At 45.0% G+C, this 24,162-nt stretch overlaps 1 protein-coding gene across 9 annotated transcripts in view; it reads right to left on the bottom strand.

Annotated features, from left to right (window-relative positions):
• The window catches only part of nav1a (neuron navigator 1a), an 82,924-nt gene extending 62,145 nt beyond the window's left edge, over positions 1-20,779 (bottom strand). For 5 of the 9 annotated variants that reach the window (XM_076742157.1, XM_076742158.1, XM_076742159.1 and 2 more), the window contains exons 1-4: positions 17,023-17,057; positions 15,551-16,437; positions 14,534-14,625; positions 4,150-4,977 (exon numbers count right to left, since the gene is read on the bottom strand). In XM_076742157.1, the coding sequence (XP_076598272.1) occupies positions 4,150-4,977; positions 14,534-14,625; positions 15,551-16,437; positions 17,023-17,046 (1,831 nt within the window). In that variant the 5' untranslated portion in view covers positions 17,047-17,057. Of the gene's footprint in view, positions 1-4,149; positions 5,014-5,219; positions 5,539-14,533; positions 14,626-15,550; positions 16,438-17,022; positions 17,058-20,664 lie in introns of those variants that run through there. The other 4 variants (XM_076742156.1, XM_076742162.1, XM_076742164.1 and 1 more) reach the window with 4 other exon arrangements.
• Positions 20,780-24,162: the final 3,383 nt, after the last annotated feature.

The raw sequence follows: 24,162 nt of genomic DNA, 5'->3' as shown, positions 1-24,162 counted from the left end.
ACTGCTACCCGTCAACTCACATCAGAGTTGAAAGACAGGAAGAGGAAGAGAGGGAGAGAGAGAGAATCGGAGGGATGCTTTATTCCTCACTTTCCTTGGGCATTTGTGTTTATTCGGCTTGTCACCGCCTCCTCGACGGGAGGACGGCTGCCCTGAATCCCTCAGTCAGCGAAGACCGGGGTGGAACCAGCCGCACCCGCATCACATTAGAGACTCAGCACTGTGATCACAATGAAGGGACTGAGTATGAGAAATACCCTGTCACGGCAAAAAGGATGAATACAGGGAATATAAACAGGAGAGGATATCAGTGACTGAATGTGGCACACACTGAATATGAGTGTGTGAAATTGTGCGAGCTGTGGGCATTTAAAGCTGCGCTGCTTTGTTGTTATTTCCTGCAGTTTTCTTGAACAGGGCCGTGTGTGCGCCTGTGTTCAAGCGTGTGTGTGCCTTACTTTTCAGTTTTGTCGATTTCTCTGTAGGATTTATTGTTCCACGGACAGCTGACGAGGATGCACAACCACACAAACATGCCCACACATGTGATATAATGTCACATAAATATAACAAGCCCGTTGGCGCTTTTATGAGCGTTCGTGTGTCACTGAGTTGTGTTTAGTTCTCTTCTGCTGAGCCTTCGTGGCCACATGGAAGTGACACGGTCCCCCAGTTTCCACGATCAACTCAACTAAAAGCACACAACATCTCCAATCTTCTAACCTAAATCTATTTTCTCTATCTGATCCTTCACAAAGTAGAATTCCCCAAAATACCCCAATCTCCTTCCAAGCAGATGTCCTTTGGACTTTAATCTGTAATTCATTTTCGTCTTGATGACTGGTCTTTTCCAGGGTGATAGATTTGTGATTAGTGGAATGAAGGCTGAATCTTCTCATTATCTTTATGCAAGGCCTAATCCGGATGCTTGTTGGTGTCTTTAGACTGGATCCTCTCTAAACCAAGCCTGCCCCATGCTGGGAAAGGCCACTGCTTTAGGGAGCTTACCCTCTCACATACACCTCATTATGGGTGCTGGATGGGACTGGGAAGTGTCATTAGTGGCACACATCTGAGGTTCAGTACCTTAGATTACCCTGGTAGCCTGTGCCGTATATGCTTTACAAGGTGCCATTAAGGTCGAGTCATTTTTATTGGCAGATTTTACAGAGTTTATCATTCTCTGCTTCTGTGGCTAACCTTGATGGTAAAAACTGTTCACAAGATATCTTAGAAAACATGCTGCATCTAGGAGAATTGCCACTGCAAGTCAAGATCTACTGCCCGTGGACACACAAGTCAATTAATTCTCTAAATTAAGCAGTTAAGCAAAAGCTCTTCATCTCTCAGTGGTCAAACATGTATGTGCGATTAAAGAAAAACAGATTATACTGACACTAATCCGTCTTGAAGTCTGAAAACAAACGTATAGGCCGAACCTTGAAATATCCTGGATTGTTTTTTTCTTTATCTATTCTTCATTGAGAATGTGTGTGTGTGTGTGTGTGTGTGTGTGTGTGTGTGTGTGTGTGTGTGTGTGTGTGTGGTGGTGGGGGGTCTCCCTTTTAAGTGCATAGCTGATGGTCTTGGGCAATACATCCCGATTAGACCTCAGTGGCATTTTCCATTGTCTTTGCCTACCACTGTAAGCTAATCTCAAAAGGACAGTGTCACAGTGCATGCTGCTAACTGCCATGCATCGTGACATGTTCAAGACACAGGCACATATTTCACTCCCTGTAGCTAACAGAGCTAACAACTAACATGTAGCTTCTGTAACGACAGGCTCTGACTGAGTTAAGGTCATCAAGATATAACACTGTAGAGCACAGTGACACGTCGCTTTCGTGTATGTAAGCAGTTGAGGGGACGGTGGAGGTGTATATGGGAAGGGGAGGAGTGGATCACTGGGAATGATCCATTGAACATCCATAATCTATCTTCCTATGACAGAGCACACGGAGCAGAAACCAATTAGCTGTGTGTCCCATCGGAAATGGAGAAGCAGATACGATAAAAGATGAGCCCACAGCCGCAAGCTACAGGGCAAGTTACAATTAACCTCTCCCTAACACACACACACACACACACACACACACAGAGGCACAAACACACATGAGTGTACTCACACAACTATCCTACACACCTGCTGTGGTTTGTATGATAAACCTCAGGCAGATTGTGGTAGACTGTAATGACCCAAAGCAACGCTCGGTCACTTGGGATGCCAGGTAGAAATGTAGGTCAATAGTTACTACCATTGTTTTCCTCCAGTTTCTCTTTCTCTTGGTCTCTCTCTCTCTCTCTCTCTCTCTCTCTCTCTCTCTCTCTATCATTTATCTCACTATGCCCTCTTCCTTCCCTCCAATAAATCTCAATTCTTACCCCATTCCGCCCTCTACTTTTTTCTGTCTGTTTTTGCCATCCTCACCTCCCTCCTGACTACCTGGCTATCTAATGTACAGTAGGTGTGGCCGGCAACATTACCACAACGACTAAAACAAGGAACAAGGTCACACACAGATACACAAAATGCACACACACACACACACACACACACACACACACACACACACACACACCATGTAAAGTACACACACACGCACACACATGCAGGGCTGCAGGGGCAAGGTCACACAAGCTGTGATTCGGGGCTGTGCAGCAGGAGGCAAAGTGGTGAAGAGAGAAAAGAGGAAATGAGGAGAGAGGAGGAAGACAGAGAGAGGTTTGATGATGGACAGAAAATGATTTCCTCGCTACAAGCCTGATATAACGACCGGCTACACTACTCTCTCCCCATCTCCTTCACTCTCGGATGCTATCTGCTCCTGCCGAGAGGGAGGGATAGAGAGACAAAAACACAGACACACACAGAGTGTATGTGTGTGTCTATATGGATGAATAATGGATGATAGGTGTAGATTGAGACCCTGATTTGACCTATTAGTCACAAACTTAGTCATCATTCTCAAATACAGCCCCATCAGATAGAACTTTAGGTATACTGTGTGTGATGGTACATTCGCCACCATCGTGTGTGTATGCATGAGGAAGTGTGCGTGTCTGTGTGTTTGAGTGAATGGTAGCACGTTAACTACCTGCCCATGCCACCACCCCCTCAGATTCCCCTCTCTCCTTCCACACGTTGCCCCCGGTAACAGGGGGAAGAAGCGGGGGGGGTGGGGGGGTGGGGGGTGGATAGTGACCATCTGTCAGTGGCCCGAAGATCAATCGAGCTGGAGGGGAGAAGGGAGGGAGGGGGGTGAGGGAGTGGTGCAAGGCTAAATATGTGGCCCACTGTGACCGGAGCTTGACTCAATATGCAGCCGTTTTATTTACCGACTGAAAACACACACCCCACTAGTCCCACTCACACGGCCTTTATTAACGAATGGCTGATTTCGGAGTGAGCCAGGACATGCTGAGGCTGCGGTGCTGACGCAAAACATGCAGTTTACACTCTAACTACCGCACACAAAGATGCATACATGCGTGGACTGCTTTGATATTTTAAATATGCTCCAGTGCCAACAGGGTTGGAGAGTTAGAAACAGAAAAACTGAGAAAGAGATATAAGGAGTGAAGAAGGAGGGAGGTATCTGATAAATGAATACATATCTAGCTCACTGTGGCAGTGGGTCAGATGAGACTTGGACAAAACACTCTGGTGCTAGCTAATGAATCAACAACAAAACAATGTCAGCCCTCTGGAACTGCTTACTTCAGCTGATTCATATGAGCACACGGTGCTAGTACACATCCACACAAACGCATCAACACAGATACATATAACAAAAATCAATTTTATACCTATAAAAGGAGCATATTGGACTGCTACAGTGATGTAAACAGGGAATTTCACCAGCTCTCACCATCGTGTAGTGAAAAACACACTGACATTATGCTCTGCTGCAATAGAGACTGAACTCATTTAAAATTCACTGTTGATGCTGGAGCTACAGCCAGAGCTGAAGGGAACGGTTTGGGTGGGGAGGGTAGAGCAGGGCAGGAGAAGAGAGGAGAGGATGTTTATGTTACTCAGTGTCCTCTGAATCAATAAGTAACTGTTAACTTGTTGACATAATTGGAGCCTGTACTAAGTGATGTAAGTGTCATGCTCGTGGAATAGGGATAAAATAGCAGACTCACCAAGCATTTGGCTGAAGAGCAGCTGCTCCAGGTCTCCCAGAACCGTCACCACCAACTCTGGGTCCACCTTCAGAAAGCTCTTATCATCTTCTCCCTCTACCCCCTTCCTCTCTTTCTTCTCCTCTGTTGACAGAGCAGCAGATCTCCCCTTCTCCCCTAGTTTCTTGCCATTAGTCCCAGTATTCCCAGCTCCATTGGAGTTAGCTTTAGTGGGGTGGTCTGCAGGGTCTGTGTCTGCACTCTGGCCTGCCTCAGGAGCTTTGCTGATGGGCTTGACCTCAGCATAAGGTGGTCCCCGTGGTTTACCAGGTGCAGGGATTCGACTTGGCTTGCTCACATTAGAAGTCACAGACGGGGAGCAGAAAGGTTTGGGCTTCCCCTGGAAAAGAGACTGTTCTGACTTTGAAAGGGTCCGTGAAAGTGGTGGTTTCCCACCACCAGCCTGACCTGTCTTAGTCTGGCCCGGCTTGTTGGCGCCAGCGCCATGCCGGCTCGTATCATCATTCCAGCGGGGAGATTGGTAAAGGTGCAGCTTCTTCTCAGCATCGGTGAGCACAGACAAGTTGCTGAGTGATCGCTGCTTGCGGAGCCCGGATGGATTGGGGATAGGGATAGGGATAGATCCAGACGTGGGCTGGTAGACCTTGAGCTCTGACCCGGAGGGACGTGGAGGTCCCTGGGGCAGAGCCGAGGGTTTGGCCGTGGCCTTCCTGGAGGCCATGGCCTGGGCTGAAGTTTCCTGGCAGGAGACAGCAGCAGACCTCAGGTCCAGCTCTCTGGGCTTAGCCGTCATGCTAATGTTAGCCACATTAGCCTCCAACATCCCTCCTGCAGAGAGCCAAGCAACAGCATCAGTGACAGACTCTGAAATACACACAAGCAGACAGAAAGAAATGGAGGGAGAAAAGGGGAGAAAGGTGTAAAAACACAGAGACGAGTGTAGTTTGCTCTCCCTCTCTGTCTCCAGTGGGTCCAGACTGAGCCAGACTCCCAGCTGTGGGAGTGTGGGTTCACCCCTCTATTGAAAATGACGAGTGGGTTAGTAGAGTGGCAGTAGTAGTCAGCCTTACTCACTGCTGGTAATCCATGGATGTGCAGATCTGTGTCCAGTGTCTAAATCCACTTCCTCACAGCGTGTCTGCGGCTCTCTGTGCCACAATAGCACCGCTAGAATCAAATACAGCTCTGACCAGCCTCTTTCTCTGTCTTCCTCTCTGCTTCTCTCTCGCTCTGTATTTCCTCCTGCTTGCCAGGCAAGCAGCAGCCGACTGACAGGAGAAACAGTCGCAGCGGCGGCAGCAGCAGCAACATCCCCCCTCCTCTTTCTCTCCTCCCCTCTACCTCTCCCTCACTCGCTGGTTTGCTCACTCTACCCCCGCTGGCTCATTCACCCTCCCTCTCCTTCTTCTTCCTCTATCCTTCCCTCCTTTCTTGTTGTCCCTCGCTCTCTCTCCTCCCACTGGCTGATTCACCCACCGATCCTCTCTCTCTGTCAAACACGCACCGCAGATGCTGCGCTATTTTGCACACCAGTGAAGACAAGAAGAAAGAAAAAAGAAAGAATGACAAAACACAGAAAGAAAAAGACAAAGAAACAAAGAAATGTATATTGAGCTCAACTCCATGTGACTCAAATGATCCTAGATGCCAAATACTGGAGTCAGAATAAAGACCCCCTGCACACACACATGCACATCCAATCACTCATAATCACATTAGCTGCTCTATTCATCCATTCACATTCAAATTTTCTTATGTGCCCTAATCACCAGAGGCCCACCCATGATTAAGCTGATTCAAATTATCTGAAAAATAGCCATGACTGCAGGATCAGCTTAGGAGAGGAGAACAGGACACACATTTACAAGTCCTTAATAGACAACGAGATAGGTCAGTCACCAATTATGCTTCAATTAGCAGCCAGCAGACCTCAAATGATCATCACAACCCCCTCCCACTTGCATCATTTTACCTCTCCACTCTCATTTCCTCTCTTCCTTTCCTCCGTTCCTCCAGAAATACAGTATGCGACCCCCACCCTCCAGTTAATAAAGCTGCACAGGCCATTAAGTTTGTGGGATATAGATTCATCACAGTCTCATCCATCCCTCAGCTCGAGCATTACGATACCTCAGTGGTTTAAAAACAAGCACACGTGTGCATGAGTGGGTGTGTGAATGAGTGTCTATATTTTTATCTATCCTCCCCTGCATGTGTGTGTGTGCAGGCGTTTGCATGGCTCTGTCTCAACGAGTGTGTCACATTGATGAGACAGGCTCAGAAAAGCCAAGGCTCCCATCCAGGGACTCGGTTAGCTCTGGCACGTTCAACTACGTCATCTCATCACTCTGGACATCCCATCTCAATCAACACAGGATAAAGGAGTAACTCAGACTCTTCCTCATCATCGTCTTTATTATTCTCTTGTTTAACTTTGTCTCTGTCTCGCTGTTTGACCCGGATCCTTTGCTTCAAATGCCTACAGAATCTATTCCTGTAATTCCTCCTAAAACACAGAGCTGGGTGGAGATTGGATAAGAGAGGGACATTAACAGAGATGTAGCACGATGTCGTCATTTCTCATCTGTCTTTATTTCCATTAGAGGTAATCATGATGACAATGCATAAAACAAACTTTAAGGCCATCATTGCACATTAACAATCAATACAGCTGTAGAACTTGTTTTTGTGTATTAATGCATCCTGTCTGCATACAGGTCTATGTTAACTGATGCAGTGTTTATCCTCTGGGTGTATTACCGTTAGAGCACTTCACCTTCTCTTGTACGTGAGCAGCAATGCCTGCAGCTGTGATGTTATCAGGTCTCAAACTGTTAAGAGTGGTATTCAAACAAGCTGGCTGTTGGGCTAATGCCCGTTTTCAGTTACATTTGCATAAGGTGGCTGACACTAAACCAGTTCGAAAACAAGCAATGTCCTGTTTGCTCACATACCACATCTAATATTAGAAGAACTTTATAAAAACAGCTAATTTTTCAACAGTACCCAAACTGGCGCCAGGTTCATCCAAAAATGACTGCGACACGCATCAAGGTACGTGCACAGCACACTTGCCAACAACCTCACCTATCCATCTAGCCTTGACTGAGAGTGTGTAATACAGGAGTTCAGTGGCAGACAAAAACACAGGCATACACTGACTCTTTTATTGTGTAAAGGCCAAAGCCATTAATTAGAAGCAGCGTGCTTTAATAAAGGGCCAATGTTGAGGTGGTTATGCCGCACTGAGGCCAGAGCTGTGCGCTGACAGTTATGAAGGCTCTGGGGGATGGTAGCAGGCCAGTAGGGGGGTAAAGGATGTAATTTAAGGCTAATAGGTGCTGTACGTCAGCTGTTATATCTCCCTGATGAGGGATTAAGGTTAGCCAAACGAGAGTGACCACGCACAAGGCAGGTCTGTGTGGCGCACAAATGCATGTGGGGCAAAGACACGCGTCAGTGCTCTTGAAAGCACGTATACATACAGGTAAAATGTGACTTGGCAGCACACAGCTACTTATTTGTTCCAGTACTCGTCTCTCTGGCACCAAAGTCTAATCACTTTAATATATGGCCGATGTAAACATATATTCTCTCACCCTCTGCTTAGTCTCTCTCTCTTTCCTCGCACACACACTCACATGCACAAACGCACGCACGCAAACAGCATGCTGTCTGACCTGAGCAATCTGGCCTGACATCAGAGAAGCTGGCACTTTCAGAGTGTGATGAGTGCCAGTGCTCAGTATTAGCCTACACATTTCATCACATAGCAGGCTCACACATTCAGTACGTCACAGAGGAGTGTGTGTGTGTGTGTGTGTATGTGTCTACGCACTTGTGGGCTGACCACAGTGGCCGGAGCCATGGGAAATTTGCTGCTATGAAACAGTTCCACACACACATAAAGAAACTTTTTTAGGCAAAGGTAAATGAAGGGAAGACAGGCAGGTAGGCAGAGATACAGTGATGAATGGTTAGATTGAAAACACAGAGTGAAATAGAGGGATAGAGAGAGAGAGAGAGAGAGAGAGAGAGAGAGAGAGAGAGAGAGAGAGAGACACAGACAGACAGACAGACAGACAGACAGGCGAGCAGAGAGAGGCAGTGTGTCTCTGTACTTTGCATGAGTATATTTGCCCTAGCACCTCTAAACAGTTGGGAACAGATTGGCCACTATACTGTATTTCTACAGAGCAGTCATGTGAAATAGCCAGTAGGACACACACACATCCACTGTGTGGTGCATTATGTGCATGTTTATAAGGTTACACAAGGTCTCCAGTTTTGTAAGGAAAAGTACTGCGAGAGAAGAGGAAATCACTGCTGCTTTGGATGTAACCAACTGTATCAGAGCGCCTTAAACTTTAAGAGGAACGGTTCCCATTCGACGAAGCAGATGGCATGCATTCTCACTTTCACCCACTCACTGTTGTCACCCACTCCTTCTTGGTTCCTCTTGTTTTGCCTTTTTGTGTCTAACTACAAAAAAAGAGAAGTTGTTCTAAAGATGAGACAAGTGTGAACAGGGTGGAGAAGTGAGAAAAAAATTATGAGAGTGAGTGTGATTGAAGATGAAGCAAAACGGAGCAAGTCAGAAGAGGATAGAGCAGACGCTGTGAACGAAAGCCTGCTAGATGCTACTAGTGAAGTGAAGGGAGAACGAATGCAAGAACGCGACAGTATAACACAGAAAACAAGGCAATGAAGAAAGTGAGAGGAAGAGGAGGAAGAGGACGGGTGAGGAAGGATCTCTGTATGTGTGCCAGAGGAGCAGAGGAAGCCTGTAAGACAGAGAGGGGATATCCTGCCTCACCGCCTCAACAGTCACGCTAGGTTTGCTTATGTCCGCTAAGGCATAGGGTCCACAGGACACAGGGATGAATACCAGACCATGACACACATACACAAGGGAAGGCTCACAGTCTCTCTCTCAGACACACACACACACTAGTAATGCACCAACACAATAACATGGCTATTAATGTCCTGTTTACACACAATACTGAGGCAGCAAGCTGATACATAGCTGGTGAAGCTGTGTAGCTTCCTAGTCTGAGTCACAAATGTATGTGTGAATGACAGAGGGAGTTTTTGCCACAGTGACACCTCTTTGGTGGTCTCACTCAGTGCTGATGATGTACAGCATGAGTCACTGGCTTAAGCATTTGGGCAATTCAGCCACTTAAAGGCTGTCCATGGTAATAATGTGAGTGTATCAGTCATACTAACTCCTGATTCCGGAGGAACAAATGTTAATCTAACAAAAACACCATTCTCTCCCGGGGCGAATGTCACACACTCATCGTGAATCACACACAGCTGAGAGCTGAAAAACACCAACTGCCATCCGGAGGAATAACGTAGGCAGAAGAATTGATGTGTGTTTTAAAAAAAGGTATCTCTCTTTGTAGATGTTCCCTCCCAGACGCCTCAGTGTTGACATTCTCCGCACACTTCCCAGGGGTATCCCACAATGCTGTGCTGCAGAGGCTGGTTGCCTAGTTACAGCGTGGTGTGCATACAGCAGTGATGGATATCATCAGTGTACGTGAGTGCGTTGTTGTGCTTCTCTCTGTAGAGAAAGAACTGCGGCTGCTTAAGTACGATATACAGCAGTATGTGAATACAAACTTAAAATGTGATGATATATAATGAGGACAACATGAATCAGCTTGAATCAATTAGCATCAGGAATCTTCATCACAGAAGTATGTGCTCATATTCTGCGTGATTCTCCATGGGTTATTAATTTGACAGATAGAAGTGTTTGTGACTCCATTCCTGTGTGCGTGGGTGTGTGTGTGTGGTCCCACAGAGACACAGGGAGGTTACACACATGACTGACTCCATAACTCGACTCCCTGGGTTGAGAGTCACCCCAGAGGTCAAAAAGGATCTTGAGTGTGTGCACTCATTCACCCATTACTCAATTCACCCTTCTCCCCCCTTTCTCTCCTCTTCCACCTCTAACTCTATCTAATGCAGACATTAGCCTCCTACATTGTAATGAAATGTCCCTGGGCGCAGAGAAGAAGAAGGAGGACACATCAGGAGGTGGACTGCCTCACAATGAGGTGGATGGTTCAGTGTGTGAGGAACTTCTAAGTGTGCCTGGGTGAAATTTTTACTCATTTGTTCACACATGTTCACGCATGCTGGCCTTTCCGCTCATGTATGGATTATGTGTATTCGTTGGCTTGTCCACAAATACACAGGTATTTGAGAAAAAACAGGGTTCACACAAGCACGGTTTTAAAAATAATCTCTGTCCACATGAAAAATCACAATCAAAAACACAATTAAGGTTAGCAGCATCACCATAATGTTCACCATTGCAGGACAAGAGACAAATAGTCGAAACACATAGAAAAAGTTGTAAAAAGTACCCGTGCACGTGCGGACTAGGCACGTGTTAAGACACTCACTTTCCCACATTCATGTGATGCCTTCCTCATCAAACTCACCACCTAACCCAACAAAAAAAAAAAACTGTGCCATCACATCAGCTGTCCTGACACTGGACCACAGGACTCCTGACAGGTCAAAATTAAGGGCAAATACAGAGTAGGGCATGACATTAAACCCTAAATAGTGATTACTGCCCCACTCCTGGAGATGAGTGAGGACATAATCTAGCCCATGCTTATGTCTGATCATCTTCCCAAAGCTACTAAACCACTCATCACTGTCCGATGCCAACTCGGCATATGTCTCTCTGATTAGATTGGCCAAAGAGGATTACACACTGTCTAAGAGTAGATGTGGCCGGGGTTATCAAAATGCTATTCACTAGACCGTCCAGGGGCATTAAAGGGTTGGTGAGCATCAAATTTATAAACTGCAAGCTGATTTCATACTTTCATTACTGAAGATTTGCTGACTTCTATTCTAAAAGTGAGGATGAGCAGCATTTCAAAATGTTTCTCTAGGGCTCCCTGGAGGAGCGTCTGCATTCTTCAATGAATACTCTCATCTTTTGAGTCTATTCTAATTGCATAGTCCCTGTTAATCACATACAGAATGGCATAGTGTCAAAGTTAATGACTTTTTGGCCATTTCCACTGACTATAAAATGTTGACTTAAAGGTCTAGTGAATAGGATTCAGGGGACCTACTGGCAGAAAGGGAAATGCTGGTGAACTGTGTTGCATTGTACAGAGAGTTATCTCTGTTGCTTAGCCTACTCTCGTTGAGATGGGGGGTAGACAAAATATTAGAAACACTTGTCAATGTCACACAACACGATTCAGTACCACTAACTGACTGCGGCCTCCAAAATGACCATAAAGTTGCATCAACACCTCTCTCAACTGTCCAAACTCTACATTACAACCTTCCCAACATGAAGATTTATAGCAGGACTGCTGCCTTGGGAGATGGGAGACTGGGAGATGAAAAATGATACGCAGTCCACATCACATTTATCTTTCAAACACCATCTGTGTACTGTCACACAGATATACATCAGCACACATACACACACATGCTCAGACATGAATGCATGCTCAAATACACCTCTCCAGAGAGCAACAAGGTCAGGAGGTCCGTGGTCTAATTGAAAGACCACATGGTGCTACAGTCACATTAAACGTTCAGGTCTTCATTAGGGTCCCGAATGGAAGCTGGAAGAGCTGATTATGTTATGGCGGATGCAATCTAAGCATATGGAAAACATTCAACTTGTGGAGAACGCCTCTTTCACCATAGTCACTACAGACAACCATAACCAAATCCCATCATGATTTGGCCTCGTGTCATGAGGTCAACCAGCGCACTCAGCTTTGAAATATTTAACCAGCATTCAATCTGTCATCTTATCACTGTGCACACATTTTCTGTTTGTTCTCTTTCCTCCTTACACAAAAACGAAATCCATCAACCCACTGACCTTATCAGGTCGCCTCTTTTCATCTCTCACTCTTCCTCTTTTTCCTTCCCTCCAAACTTTGCCTTCCTGCCAGCTTCCCTCCCTTCCTCCGCTCCCTAAATTACAGTTATTACGGTGTCAGTCCACCCTCCATGTAAATGCAGCTTCAGAGGAGTATAAGACACTTTAGTTCTGTTTCTAACGCCTTCTAGGGACCAATTACAAGGCCACAAACATAGTCCCAAGACAGCCAGAGGCCTTTAAAGACTGGGGCTGGTCCATCATGAGCTCCCATCCCCCTTTTCCACAACCAGCTGGTTGAAACCTCCAAAAAGCTTTAAAAAGATTTTATTTGTAAACAGCTTCATTCTGGTGGCTACAGTTTTAGACAGGCCAGAAAACTGAATACAGAAGTTTAAAGTAAGAGTTCACCAACATTTCAGAGCATCTGTTCTGAAAGACACATTTTATCCGTCTATTTCTGTTTTCTGTATCATTATTCTCTCTCTCTGCATCTAATCTTCCATCCTTCCTCCAAGCTGATGCCAAAGGTCAAGACCCTTGAGCTGTTCTCCCTCAACTGCTTCACAAAAAGCACATCAAAAAGCTAAAACCTAGCAAAATGTATCACAGTGCATCTTAATAAATGTGGGAGATTCAACATGTATGACATTGGATCAAAATGTCATTTTAATTTCACACTGATAGCAATACGGAAAATAGAGTAACAATATTATTGTATTTCATGTGTGATGTGACTGTAATGCTCATATGTTTCTGGATTCAACTGAATTCTGGTCTGCATTAAATGATTTTAGAGATTTCAATTGTAACATAAAAAACCCAGAGAGCAGTTGAGATGTTATCACTGTGACGTTTGAGAGTAAAGAGTATTAGCTCATTATTTTCATGTTGCATTATCATTACTGGAACAACAACACAAAAGTGATCCTTCTCCTCTTATTGAGTCACAAAAGAATCAAACAACCAGTTCAACAAATAAAGTCTGGTCCTTGAAAAATGGTAAACAGTAGCATTCACAGTTACAGCATATTTTCTTGTCAGATTGTTCATGATGACAATGTTAACATGCTAATATTCAGCGGGTAGAATTTTTACCACGTTTTCCATCGCACTTTAGCATGTTAGCACGCTAATATTTGATAATTAGCACTAAACACACCGTGCACCTGAGCCTGATAGAAATGTAGGTGGGTAATTTGCAGGTATTTGGTCATAAACCAAAGTTTACTGCTTAGAGCCACAACGCATGACTAAAAATACTGGGTTTGTACACCCACAATGGATTTACAGAACATGAATTAAAATCCAATATAGACTTTTTATTATAATTATTATATTATTAAGTTTCACAGTTTTAAGGGAAAAAGAAAACTATATTTAGTTGCAAATACAGTGTTCACCCAAAATGGATGGTAACACTCTTCAAACTGGAAATCAGCACTGCGAACCATTATTGTTTCATTTCAAATCCAACGTGCAAACAATGAAAAACACATAACTGTCCTGATACTTTCTGACTACGCTGCACATATTCTGTCAGATGTGTATAAGTTAAGAGATTTTGGCCATTAAAATTTAATACACTTTAACGCTGGACTGCACATTTCAAAGCCAGGCAGCAGATCCCCTCCTGTCCAACTGACACCACATCAAAAAGAATGATTCATGAAACCACTGATAAAGTCATATCTCTAAAGCACGTCCACATCCCTCGACTCAGACTGACCACAACAATGCATGACTATAGCTGCGGGTGCAGAGCAAACCATTACTCAAAAGCACGGGGAGGGGGTCACGCTGGGACTGTGGCTTTTTAGGTCAATGAAGTTGGAAAGAAGGAGCTGCAAGAGAAAGCGTGAGGGGGAGAGAGGTTCAAACTCCTCAACAGCTCTTGGATGAGGCTGGAATCAATGTGCATATAACACTCCCTGGCAGTGAGTTGAGAAGTGCCCCATTTCATCCCATTACTGACCCACATCACCCCTGTCATCTTACTTCATCTTAACATCCTGAGCCCATCTCTCTTTTCCATCCCTTCATCCAGGAGTCACTGCAGTCAGCAGAACCTCTGAGGCAGACACACACACACACACACACACCCACACACACCAAATTACACCACCTAACTTCAAACATGGCCTGATGAGTAGGAACATGAGAGACATACATTTAGACAGAGAATGGTTGTCCCTTAGTCTTCACTGAGTCTATTCAGGTTCCACAATAAGACCCAAAGGTCAGGTATTGGAATGTCCTGTCTGATGCCATTTATGACTTTGTCGCAGTAAATGCGTCTAGATGCCAGAAAGTCAGCATTCATACCTGCAACCAGGGCTCTTAGTCTCTCCGCACCCTAATGCTAACTGGACAGACAGAACTAGAGCACAGGTTCTGCTCAGCGAATGAGATGGAGAAAAAGGAAAAGTGATGTGTTTGATTGCAAGCCTGGCTGTGTGTGTGTGTGTGTGTGTGTGTGTGTGTGTGTCTTACCTGGTGTTAGGTCATCACAGCACACTTCTATGGATCCTGATGAGCAGTCACTCAGTTCGTCCAGTGAAAAATCGCTCTCCTGTACCCGGACCCTGTGAACACATCATGACCATCACATGACTGTTACTGTACATGCAAATCACTTCGATAGCGCTGATTGCAATCCAGCACACAAGCTACTTTGTATGGCAGTAGAAGAAAGGGATGACATCCCCCAGTGTGTCACAGTGAGTTCTATAACCACAAATCAAAGAAACAGAAAATCACTGAGTACTATGAATAATTTCATCTTTATAAAAGTCAAACGAAGCTTAAGAATTTAAGTTCTTGTCTTGAATTTTTCTAATTCTTTATCCTTTAAAGCATTGTACATCAGGCACTCAGTGATTCTGCTTTGACAGATTAATTCTTCACAGACTGATCCATTTAACTCAAACACACCACATCACTCCACACCACACATCAGTTAACACCGCATTTTTTTTACTTACAAAATTAGATTCACTTTTGTCTTGTTTTTATCCCACATCATGAGGGACTACGTGTGTGTGAGAGAGAACAATACATCGAGTCAGCCCAGAGGCTGTCAAAAGGACACTTTAAGAATCAGCTCCGCTCCAGAAAACACCAAGTGTGTGTGTGTGTGTGTGTGTGTGTGTGTGTGTCCTTGCTTACACATGTATTGCTGGAAAAGAAATTCGACTGAAAGACTGAAATGGCCACATCAAGCCTCTAGGGCAATGTGTGTGTGTGTGTGTGTGTGTGTGTGTGTGTGTGTGTGTGTGTGTGTGTGCAAGTAGAAGAGGGGTATCATAAAATGGTAAAAGGAGATAGAGAGGGAGGGGGGGGGAGAGAGAGAGAGAGAGAGAGAGAGAGAGAGAGAGAGAGAGAGAGATAAAGTGATCATATGATAATGACAAGAGAGGGGGTTTACAATGGGCATCAATAACTGGGGGTCATAATGGAGGTCTTGATAAATTGTTGTATCAGTTGTGTGTGCGTGTGCAAACCACTCACCTGTAGCTGAAGGGAGCCACAGTAGCCATGTTGACTCTGGGTGTGTGTGCCTCTGTGAATGCAGCCTCCTTGTCTAGGCTTTGATCCTGCATATCGACGGCCACCTTGGACATCACTGGCATGGTGAATGAGATCGGTGGCAGCGGCAGGGGACCAGGAGAGGACGCCGGACTGCTGTCCTCAGGAGTCCCCATCTCCTCATCTGACTGGCTGGTGGAGCCGCTGCAACCCCTGAAGGCGTGCTTGTAGTTTGTTGGAGCGAGCGAGGGGCAGAGGTTACTGTTGTTCAGCATTGTGGACTGATCTGGGTGGTTTCCTGGAGGCTCTTCCTCTCCTTGTGGCACGACCTCTCTTGTTGCCTGGGATACAGTGTTGGAGTTGTCTCCTCTTCTGAACTGGAGTGGTGGACGCAGGTTGCTCGTTCCCCATGTTTGATTCTTATTGATGAAGGTGTTCCTGTTGCGATTGCCATCATGTGAGGGGACGTGAGGTGGGGCAGGTTTTCCCAGATCCAGTGTGTCTTTGGAGTGTGGCGGCGGCATCCTGCGCTGGGTTAACGGGCTGCTATAGGCTGATCGTGACACCTGGGGAGCAGGCAGAGCTCCTGTCCGCTTGAAGAGCTGACCTTTCAGGCTTGGATCTCTCGTCGGGTCCCTAGAGGAAGGCCCGGGGATGCTGGAGCTCCGTGGGCAAAGTGAAGGAGAGTGCGTGGGTGTGTGTGTGGGTGTGTGTTTAGGAGTCTGTGTTGAGGGCCGGGGCAGGTCACTAGTCCGGCGGCGGGTGTCTGCTTTGGGGGAGGAGGGCAACATGCTGTGTGGGAGGGGGATTCCTGACGAGGGAGGAGCCCGGGGGGCCGCTTTCACGTTGACTCCCCCACTCATGCTGACCTAAAAGGAGAAACAGAGAGAGAGACACACACACGTGTCAAAAAGTTGAACACCAATGTGCAACTAGTGCTCCGCTTTCAAAACAAATCCACAGCAGAAGTTAGTGTGAGTCAGTCAGAAACCCCAACACACACATCACATCACATAGTGATTTTGAGGTTGATTGCTGTGTTAAAATCAAATCTAAGGTTTTTAACTGAATCAGCTGAACTGGAATTTGCTGTTCTCAACACAGAGAAAGTTAAACAGTGATGGTATGTGAGCATGTGAATCGAGCACATATGACAAACTGAGTCATGGTAAACCACGAGTTGAGCTTATTTTCAGCAAGCCATGGAGCGTCTGCGCAATCACATTTGCCTGCTGGGAGTTCAAAACACAAAAACAGCCTCACACACACGCACACATTCTCACAGGGACATCTACCAGCTGCTTTTAGAGCGTTATGTTCTCAAATAACTGATTTTCTCCACATAATGAATTCAAATGCACACTCACACAGACTCCCACAGACACACACCGCTGCTCAAACACACTGTTCTCTCCCACAAAACAGCTACAGAGGAGGTATGGGATCGTCCTCACCTGATTTGCTTCGATTCCAGACATTCACGGTTTCTGTTGCCCTCTCAGAAACACACAGCCCTCCCGAGAACGCTACAAGTCAGCCTGATATTCTCTGTACCCTTCTGCTCTACGCAAACCACACTGAATGTTGGTTAAGTGAAACATTTCATGTAATGTCATATAATTTAACTACCTCATGCTGCTCTGCTCAAGTGAAAGAGGACGGGAGGCGGCGAGGTTGGAAGGAAGGCAGGGAGGGAGGGAAAAGAGAGCAAGCGGCAAGTGTAGAGTAAGAGGGATCCCAGCATCTGAGAGACTGATTGGCAACACTGCAAAAAGTGAAATCTAAGTAAGATTTAATGTCTTAAATCCAGGCAATATATGCTTGTTTTTTGTTACCAGGCAGTTTCTATGTTCGAGCATTTCACTTGCTTTTTTCTGTCAATTATCTTAATCCTATAACTTCTTACTGAGAGTTCATTACTGCTTCTGAGTAACTTGCTGCTTTAAGAATTTTCAGAATCATAAAGCAGCTTGAGGAACACTGAGAAGTACAAAACTGCTTTGCCAAAGTCAGAATTTCTTTGTATCCAGACAAATGTACTGCCCTATTTTTAAGATAACTGTTGGTTCTAAGCAACATTTCTCTGGTTTCATTGGGGTTTTTTGTATTGTTTTTGCTGTGTATCCCTCAGAAAATGCCAGAATCTCACATGACAGTTTCTCCTAAAATCTCACTTACTCATTTCAACATGTAACATGTCAACATGTAATGTTATCTCAACATAAGAGTGATAATAGTCTGTGAAAATGCCTGAACACACTTTGCCTCACGTAACATTGTGACAAACCATGTTGCTGTTGGTGCCCAGATGTACAGGAGAATGACAACAGCTGCTCTTACTTTCTACTTCCTGTGCAGCCCTCTTACTGGAGCACAGCTAGATTTCATTATTATAATTACACACAAATACACAGATTTAAAGCTGAGCCCTACTTGCCCTTTCTTAAATAGCAGAAATGTTGCTGCCAGAAAACTTCTCGGGAAGCTGTCTTTAGTAAAGCAGAGATGTGTCAAATTAAGCCATCAAAGTCACGAGGATAAAATGCTGGATTATTTGACAGTGCATCTAATCGCTGTATTGCACAGAGTGTAACGTGGATCACATGCGCACACATACACACACGTGTGCACGAGAACGCACACACAAACACACACATTTTCCCAGGAGTCTGAGCAAAAAGGTCTGTCATTTTCAGAATCCCTGCAGGGGAAAGAGGTTGACTGCCTCAGCTTAAAAACTCACACACCCCCCAAAATAATCTTTTTCTAATAAAGCAATGGTTAGCTTCTCCGTAAGAGACCTTCCTTTCACCTACTTACAATATCAGGCATACCAACACAGAAACTTTTGCCATGGACTGATGCTCTCTCATAGCTAACTCAATGCTAATGAAGACCTGCACAGCAGCATCCAGCAGCAGCGATGCAGCAGTAGGTAAACAGAGACAGATGTGATCATCCATCCTGCTTACCGCTCATTTATCTCCCCAAATTCATCCTCCTCCTCTTTCCTGTATCCCTGCATCCCTTATTCTCTCTGTCTCCTTTTCTCTCACTCTTTCTTTTAGGAGGCCAAGTCACTAATAAGCATCAGAATTTCTGTCCTGCTAGGATTTCCAGGAGCACAGGTGTCGTCTGGCTCTGTGTCTATCTGTATGGAAATTAGCTGCTCCCCAGGGATACAATGGGGTCATAGCAGTATTACTCCAGCCCACGGAAGGACATACCAAGGCTCAGCTGGTGGTGGGGTTATCTGTGTGTGTATATATACGCTGAAAGTAATCAGAGAAAGAAGAAGAAACACTAAGACATTAATGCTGACTGAAACCAACAGCTGTAAGCAAGCGAAAAACCGGCAAATCAATTTCAGGTCTGATTCCCTCACACATAAGGTGGCGTTTGTAGGGTGTGTTCTCCGTGTCATGTGTTCAGACTGCGCACAGGCCTCAAAAACAACATCAGTCTGTATAATTCTGTTACATAAGTGCATTTACAATAGTTGGATTGTTGGCTTGTTGACACTTTTACCGTAGATCTAACTGCTTGTGACCGGTTTGTCTACAGAAACTAGTTTAAATATAGAGAGTGTAGACAAAGCATTTTAATGCACTTCATAAAAATCTACAGGGAGAACAAACAGATGTTGGGTTTGGTTTAGGCTGGAGAAATACTGTCAGGGCTGCAAATAATTATAACGATTAATCTATTCCTTTGATTTAATGACTTATCAGGAAGTCCATAACACATCATTACATAGTGAAAAAGTCCCATCACAGTTTCCCTGAGGCCAAACTGATGTCTTCAAATTGATTGTTTTTACTAAAAAACAGTCCCAAACCAAAAGATATTAAATTAACAGTGATATGCTTCTGGAGCTCCAGCCAATGGATAAAAGGTCTATTACTGGAGAAAAATTGGCATATTATTCCTACCCAACCTACGTTATGTAACTTAAAAAGAGTAACATCAGGCAATTTTTGCCTCTTTGTCGGTGGTAGGAGTGAAAGTTCAACATTTGTTGTTTTACAGTTTCAGAATGCTTTCCTATCACGTTTTTTCCAAAATGATGTACAGATTTTTAGGCACTCGTAAATGGGAAAAAAATCTCTCAAGGGCAGCATGTGCCCAAGACCGCCCCAGGCTTGGGCTGAGCCGCCCCGCCCCTGATTCTTAGACAGACAATACATATATTGTATTTCAGTAGAAGTGAAAAGTGAGGTTTGGGAGAACATCATGACTTTTGTATAATGACACAAACACAGTATCAAAAGCATACAGATAATTTAACTGCTGCCAAGTGAATGTCAGGATCATTGCATCTGACCGGTCCTCTCAGTTATTCTGAGGGATGGTACTGACATCTGCTGGACATCATGTGCAACAGCAGCAGAGATTATCCTTCCTTCAATAATCTTCAATTCTGTCTAATTTTGTGTCTATTGCCACACAGTCGGGAGGTGAACTACACGAGGTGATTAAAAAGGCTTTTCATCACAGCCATAAAATACAGCAGGTACGAACTTTCTGTGAGGTGAGAAAAAGAAGGAGAGCGTGACAGCCGGCATTAGACGTTCGCTTCCAACTTCATAATCTTATTACACCACTTTAGCTCCTCTGTCCCATGACACACTCAGCCTGAGTTCAGTTACTGTACTTCTGATCAAAGAAAAACGCACAGTCTCTCTGTCACACACACACACACAGACAGACACACACCCTCCCTTGTGATGAGAACCCTCTGACTCATCACATAATCAATAAATGGGGTGGTAACACAGGCCCCTCTCTCTGTGAACTCAAGGACATTAGTAGCGCCTGTGTGTTTGTGTGTGTCACCCAGTCTGGAAAGTCTATGATAAACTAACGTAATTACCTCCCTAATGACAACAACCAAAACGACGGCAATAATGTACTGTCATAAATCATCTTACGATACACCAGTGAGAAAAAACCCTCAAATGTGCTGTTAGGTTTCCTGGAAAGACACAATTTTCTGAGAAGAAGAAGTTTTCTAAAAATAACAACATCTGAAGCTCATAAAAAGCTTCTAATGAAATGTCATGTGCCGGATCCGCTGTCTCAAATGAGTGTCCTACCTGTCAATGGGGTAACGAGTCCTTCAGTGTGCCGCTAAGCCGAGCAGCCAGATCCGGCGGGAGGGAGGTCACACTTCTCCGACGTCCCAGGAACAATGGGCTGTTTTTTCCTGGATCACTGTTGCATCCTCAGCACTGCACTCCCATTGGTCCGCAGCGGCCCACCATTCACCGAGACAGGAAGCTGTGACAATCAGGACGGACATTTTCAGCCAATCAGGGGCCCCTGGAGCGAGGTGACTCATTTTCAAAATCACTTTCTTTGATGAAATCAGTGTTCTCATCTTTTGGCAGAAAAATGTAATTTTTCTCACACACACACACACACACACACACACACACACACACACACACACACACACACACGGACAGATGCAAACACACACACGCACGCGCCAGTCTGAACAATGAACTGAGGACTGTTTATGTTATCATGAGTCAGTAGCCCAAATGGAAATTTACTTGGCCTACGTGGCCCACAATGACACACAGTATTCGGTCATCCTCAAAAATGCCACAAAATAGTATTTAAGTCACCTAAAAACCTTGTATCTCCAGAGTGTCACCTACAACACAGTACTGTAACACCGATTTGGTGTTAACTTCTTCACTATGTAGTTTTGACGTCATACAAGGGGTTTATGCGAGCGTTTCTCTCACTCATGATGACCATTTAAATGAATGTACACATAAAAATGACCGACACTGGGGTTACAAGGTTTTTAGAGCAGCATAGTACCACCACACGGAGAAGTCATCTGTGGAGGAGTCTCTCAAGATTTCGACATAGTTTGAATCATTCGCAACCTTAGAAAAAGATGCATGTCTACCACACACGTCCACTCATTATAGAAGAAAGGACAGACAAACACAAGCACCCACACAAACTAAATAGGACCGAGCATAATCAGACTACCGACCACATAAACATCACCATGTGTGCACAGTTTCCCTCCATTCTGATTTACTGTTACAACTCTCCTCCTACACTCTTGGATCAGATCCTTGGACACATGCTACAGTATGTATGCTATGCATGCTGCTCTGAGTCATACAGCCCCTATAATGCTGACTCAGACTGATCGCGTCATGTCACCCCTGGTTATGGTGCCTCCACCATCCCCTCTGCCCCTCTTTTCATCCCCCTTAAGCTCTCCCTTTCTCTCCGTTAACCTCTCTCTTCCACTCTATCCCCCGTTTTGCTGCCAATTGCAATATCGCTGAACACCATCGTCATCCTTTAAAATACAGCGTTTGCCTTTATCCACTCACAGAAACTGGCATTTACAGTTGCTTTTACACAAATGAAAAAAAAACACAGATTCATACAAACAAACAAGGGGAGATACACAACAACAGTCACATTAACAATATGCATAGACAGAAGCAGAAAATATTGACCAATTAAAAGTGAACACAACGCTACACTCACCCTGTGCAAGCATCAGGATACAAAGCAGCAAGTGACTTTGTCTCCAATCTGTATGCTGCTGAGTGCGTCCGGCTGAGTCCCTGCCTTTGCTTCTGTCTACTTTTTCCTGGCGGGCCTCTGAGCTGTGAGCATGTGCATTTGTGTGTGTGTGTGTGTGTGTGTGTGTGTGTGTCTGTCATTCCACTCCTCTATCACGTCATGCCGCTCTGCTGCTGCCGCAGTACGCCTGCAGCCGTTTCCCCGCCCCTCTCTTCATTTTTTCCTCCCCTCATCACAATCCCTATCTCTCGCTTTCCCTCAGTAATGGACCTGTTGGCTGGCTCCCCCCCTCTCTGAGGTGAAATATAAGCCAAGCAAAAGCAGAGACAGGCTGGTCCATTAGCTGGATGAGTGTGGTTTGTGCGTGTGTGTCGGGCGGGAGGGGGGCGTACTCACACATGGCCTGGTCTGTATATTGTGAGTAATACATGGTAATTAAGCAGATGTAGCCACAAATGTGAAAAGCCCAAACCCATCATCCGGCTTTCAAAGTCTAATTGGCGGTCAAGGAAAGCGGGATGAAAAAAGACAGGAAAAAAAACCAGACTATGCTTAAGATCCGCTGAGGACACGTGAAAATGTGCACAAACGCACACGATCACACACATACAGTCTATATTTGTGTCTGTGCTCCTCGCGCATGCCTGCATGAACAAGCATCCTGAAGGAGGAACAGCCCATCCATCACTCCTCTAATTTCTCCCACACCTCTAATGAAAGAGGAAGAGAGAGTGAGGAAGAGAAATAAGGGAGATGCAAAAGGGGAGACAGGCTGGATGGAGGGATCAACATGTACACAGTAAACACTCTGACGTCGCTCCTCAGCTGACAAATAGCGAGTAATGATATACGCAGTACATCCCAGACCTGACCTTGAACTCAGCTTCTCCTGTGTGTCTGTGCCTCTCCATCCCCATAAACCACACGCTGTAAAAAATATCATCACATGCAGCCAGACCTCTCAAACATCTGATTCAGTTCACAAACACAGGAAAAAATATGGTTTAAGTGTGAGATGCACTGCTGGGACCTTCAGCGCTGCTCACAGATGGAGGTGTGAAACTGACTTGAAAGCTCCAAAGATGTTTTTGATGTGCTATTTTGACTACTGGATGACAGATTTTCCTGTCAACGTGCTTGTTTTGTGTTTCAGACAAAAGAAGCTTTTTCCTCTGCAATTTGTTTTTGCGTCTTTTTCAAACCCTCTTCACTCCTAAGACACTTTCTGTCCTTCTCAGTCTCTCAGTCTCTCTCTCCATTTCTCCATCTATCCTCTCGTCTCATATTTCTGCTGTGCTGGCTTACAGTTTGACACACTGACATGAGGGACAGTGCTGAATATTTAATGAAGATTGTGATACACAAAAGGATCAGACCCATAAAATAAGTCTGTAATGGCCCCTTTTCACAGTGTACATTCGGCAGTTATTTCAAAGAATGTCAACTTGTTCTCCTCTTGTGGGCTTCTGTGTTCAATCAATCATTGGACTGAACGGTCCGTACCGGTTTTCGCAGTCTTGATCTTGAAGTAAAGTACAGCCCGAGGGCTCTCTGCTTGATCACATATTGATCATGCATTGATTGGCTGTGCTAACACTGGACTTGGTCAGCAAGAGGCACGTAAATAATTGAAAATGTGTTCCCCTGAAGCTGCGGTATGCAAATAAATACTGTACATCAACTGATCAACCATCCACATGAAGAAGTGATAAATGCTATTAGGACACAGCACATGGCCTAACAAGCACAGCACCTCCCCCACACATACAGAACACATGTCCACTGTACACATACCCCCCCCCCCCTTTTCTAACACACATGCACAGACTGCACAGTATGCCCTTCCTGCTGTAAACCACAGTCACTTCAAAGCTCACCTCCAAATACTCACATGAATGTCAAGGCTGCTCTTCTGTTTTTTCACTTCAGCTCCCAACAGCAGATTAAAATGTGTGAAACTCAGACACAGCAAACACTCCAAAATCTGCCACAAGCACAAAACACACTCACATGATCTGTTGCTTTGT

This window comes from Chaetodon auriga, chromosome 10 (genome assembly GCF_051107435.1).
Source record: "Chaetodon auriga isolate fChaAug3 chromosome 10, fChaAug3.hap1, whole genome shotgun sequence".
Taxonomy (NCBI): Eukaryota; Metazoa; Chordata; class Actinopteri; order Chaetodontiformes; family Chaetodontidae; genus Chaetodon; species Chaetodon auriga.
The sequence above is the reverse complement of the archived record's forward strand: the minus strand, read 5'-3'. Positions and strand labels throughout refer to the sequence as shown.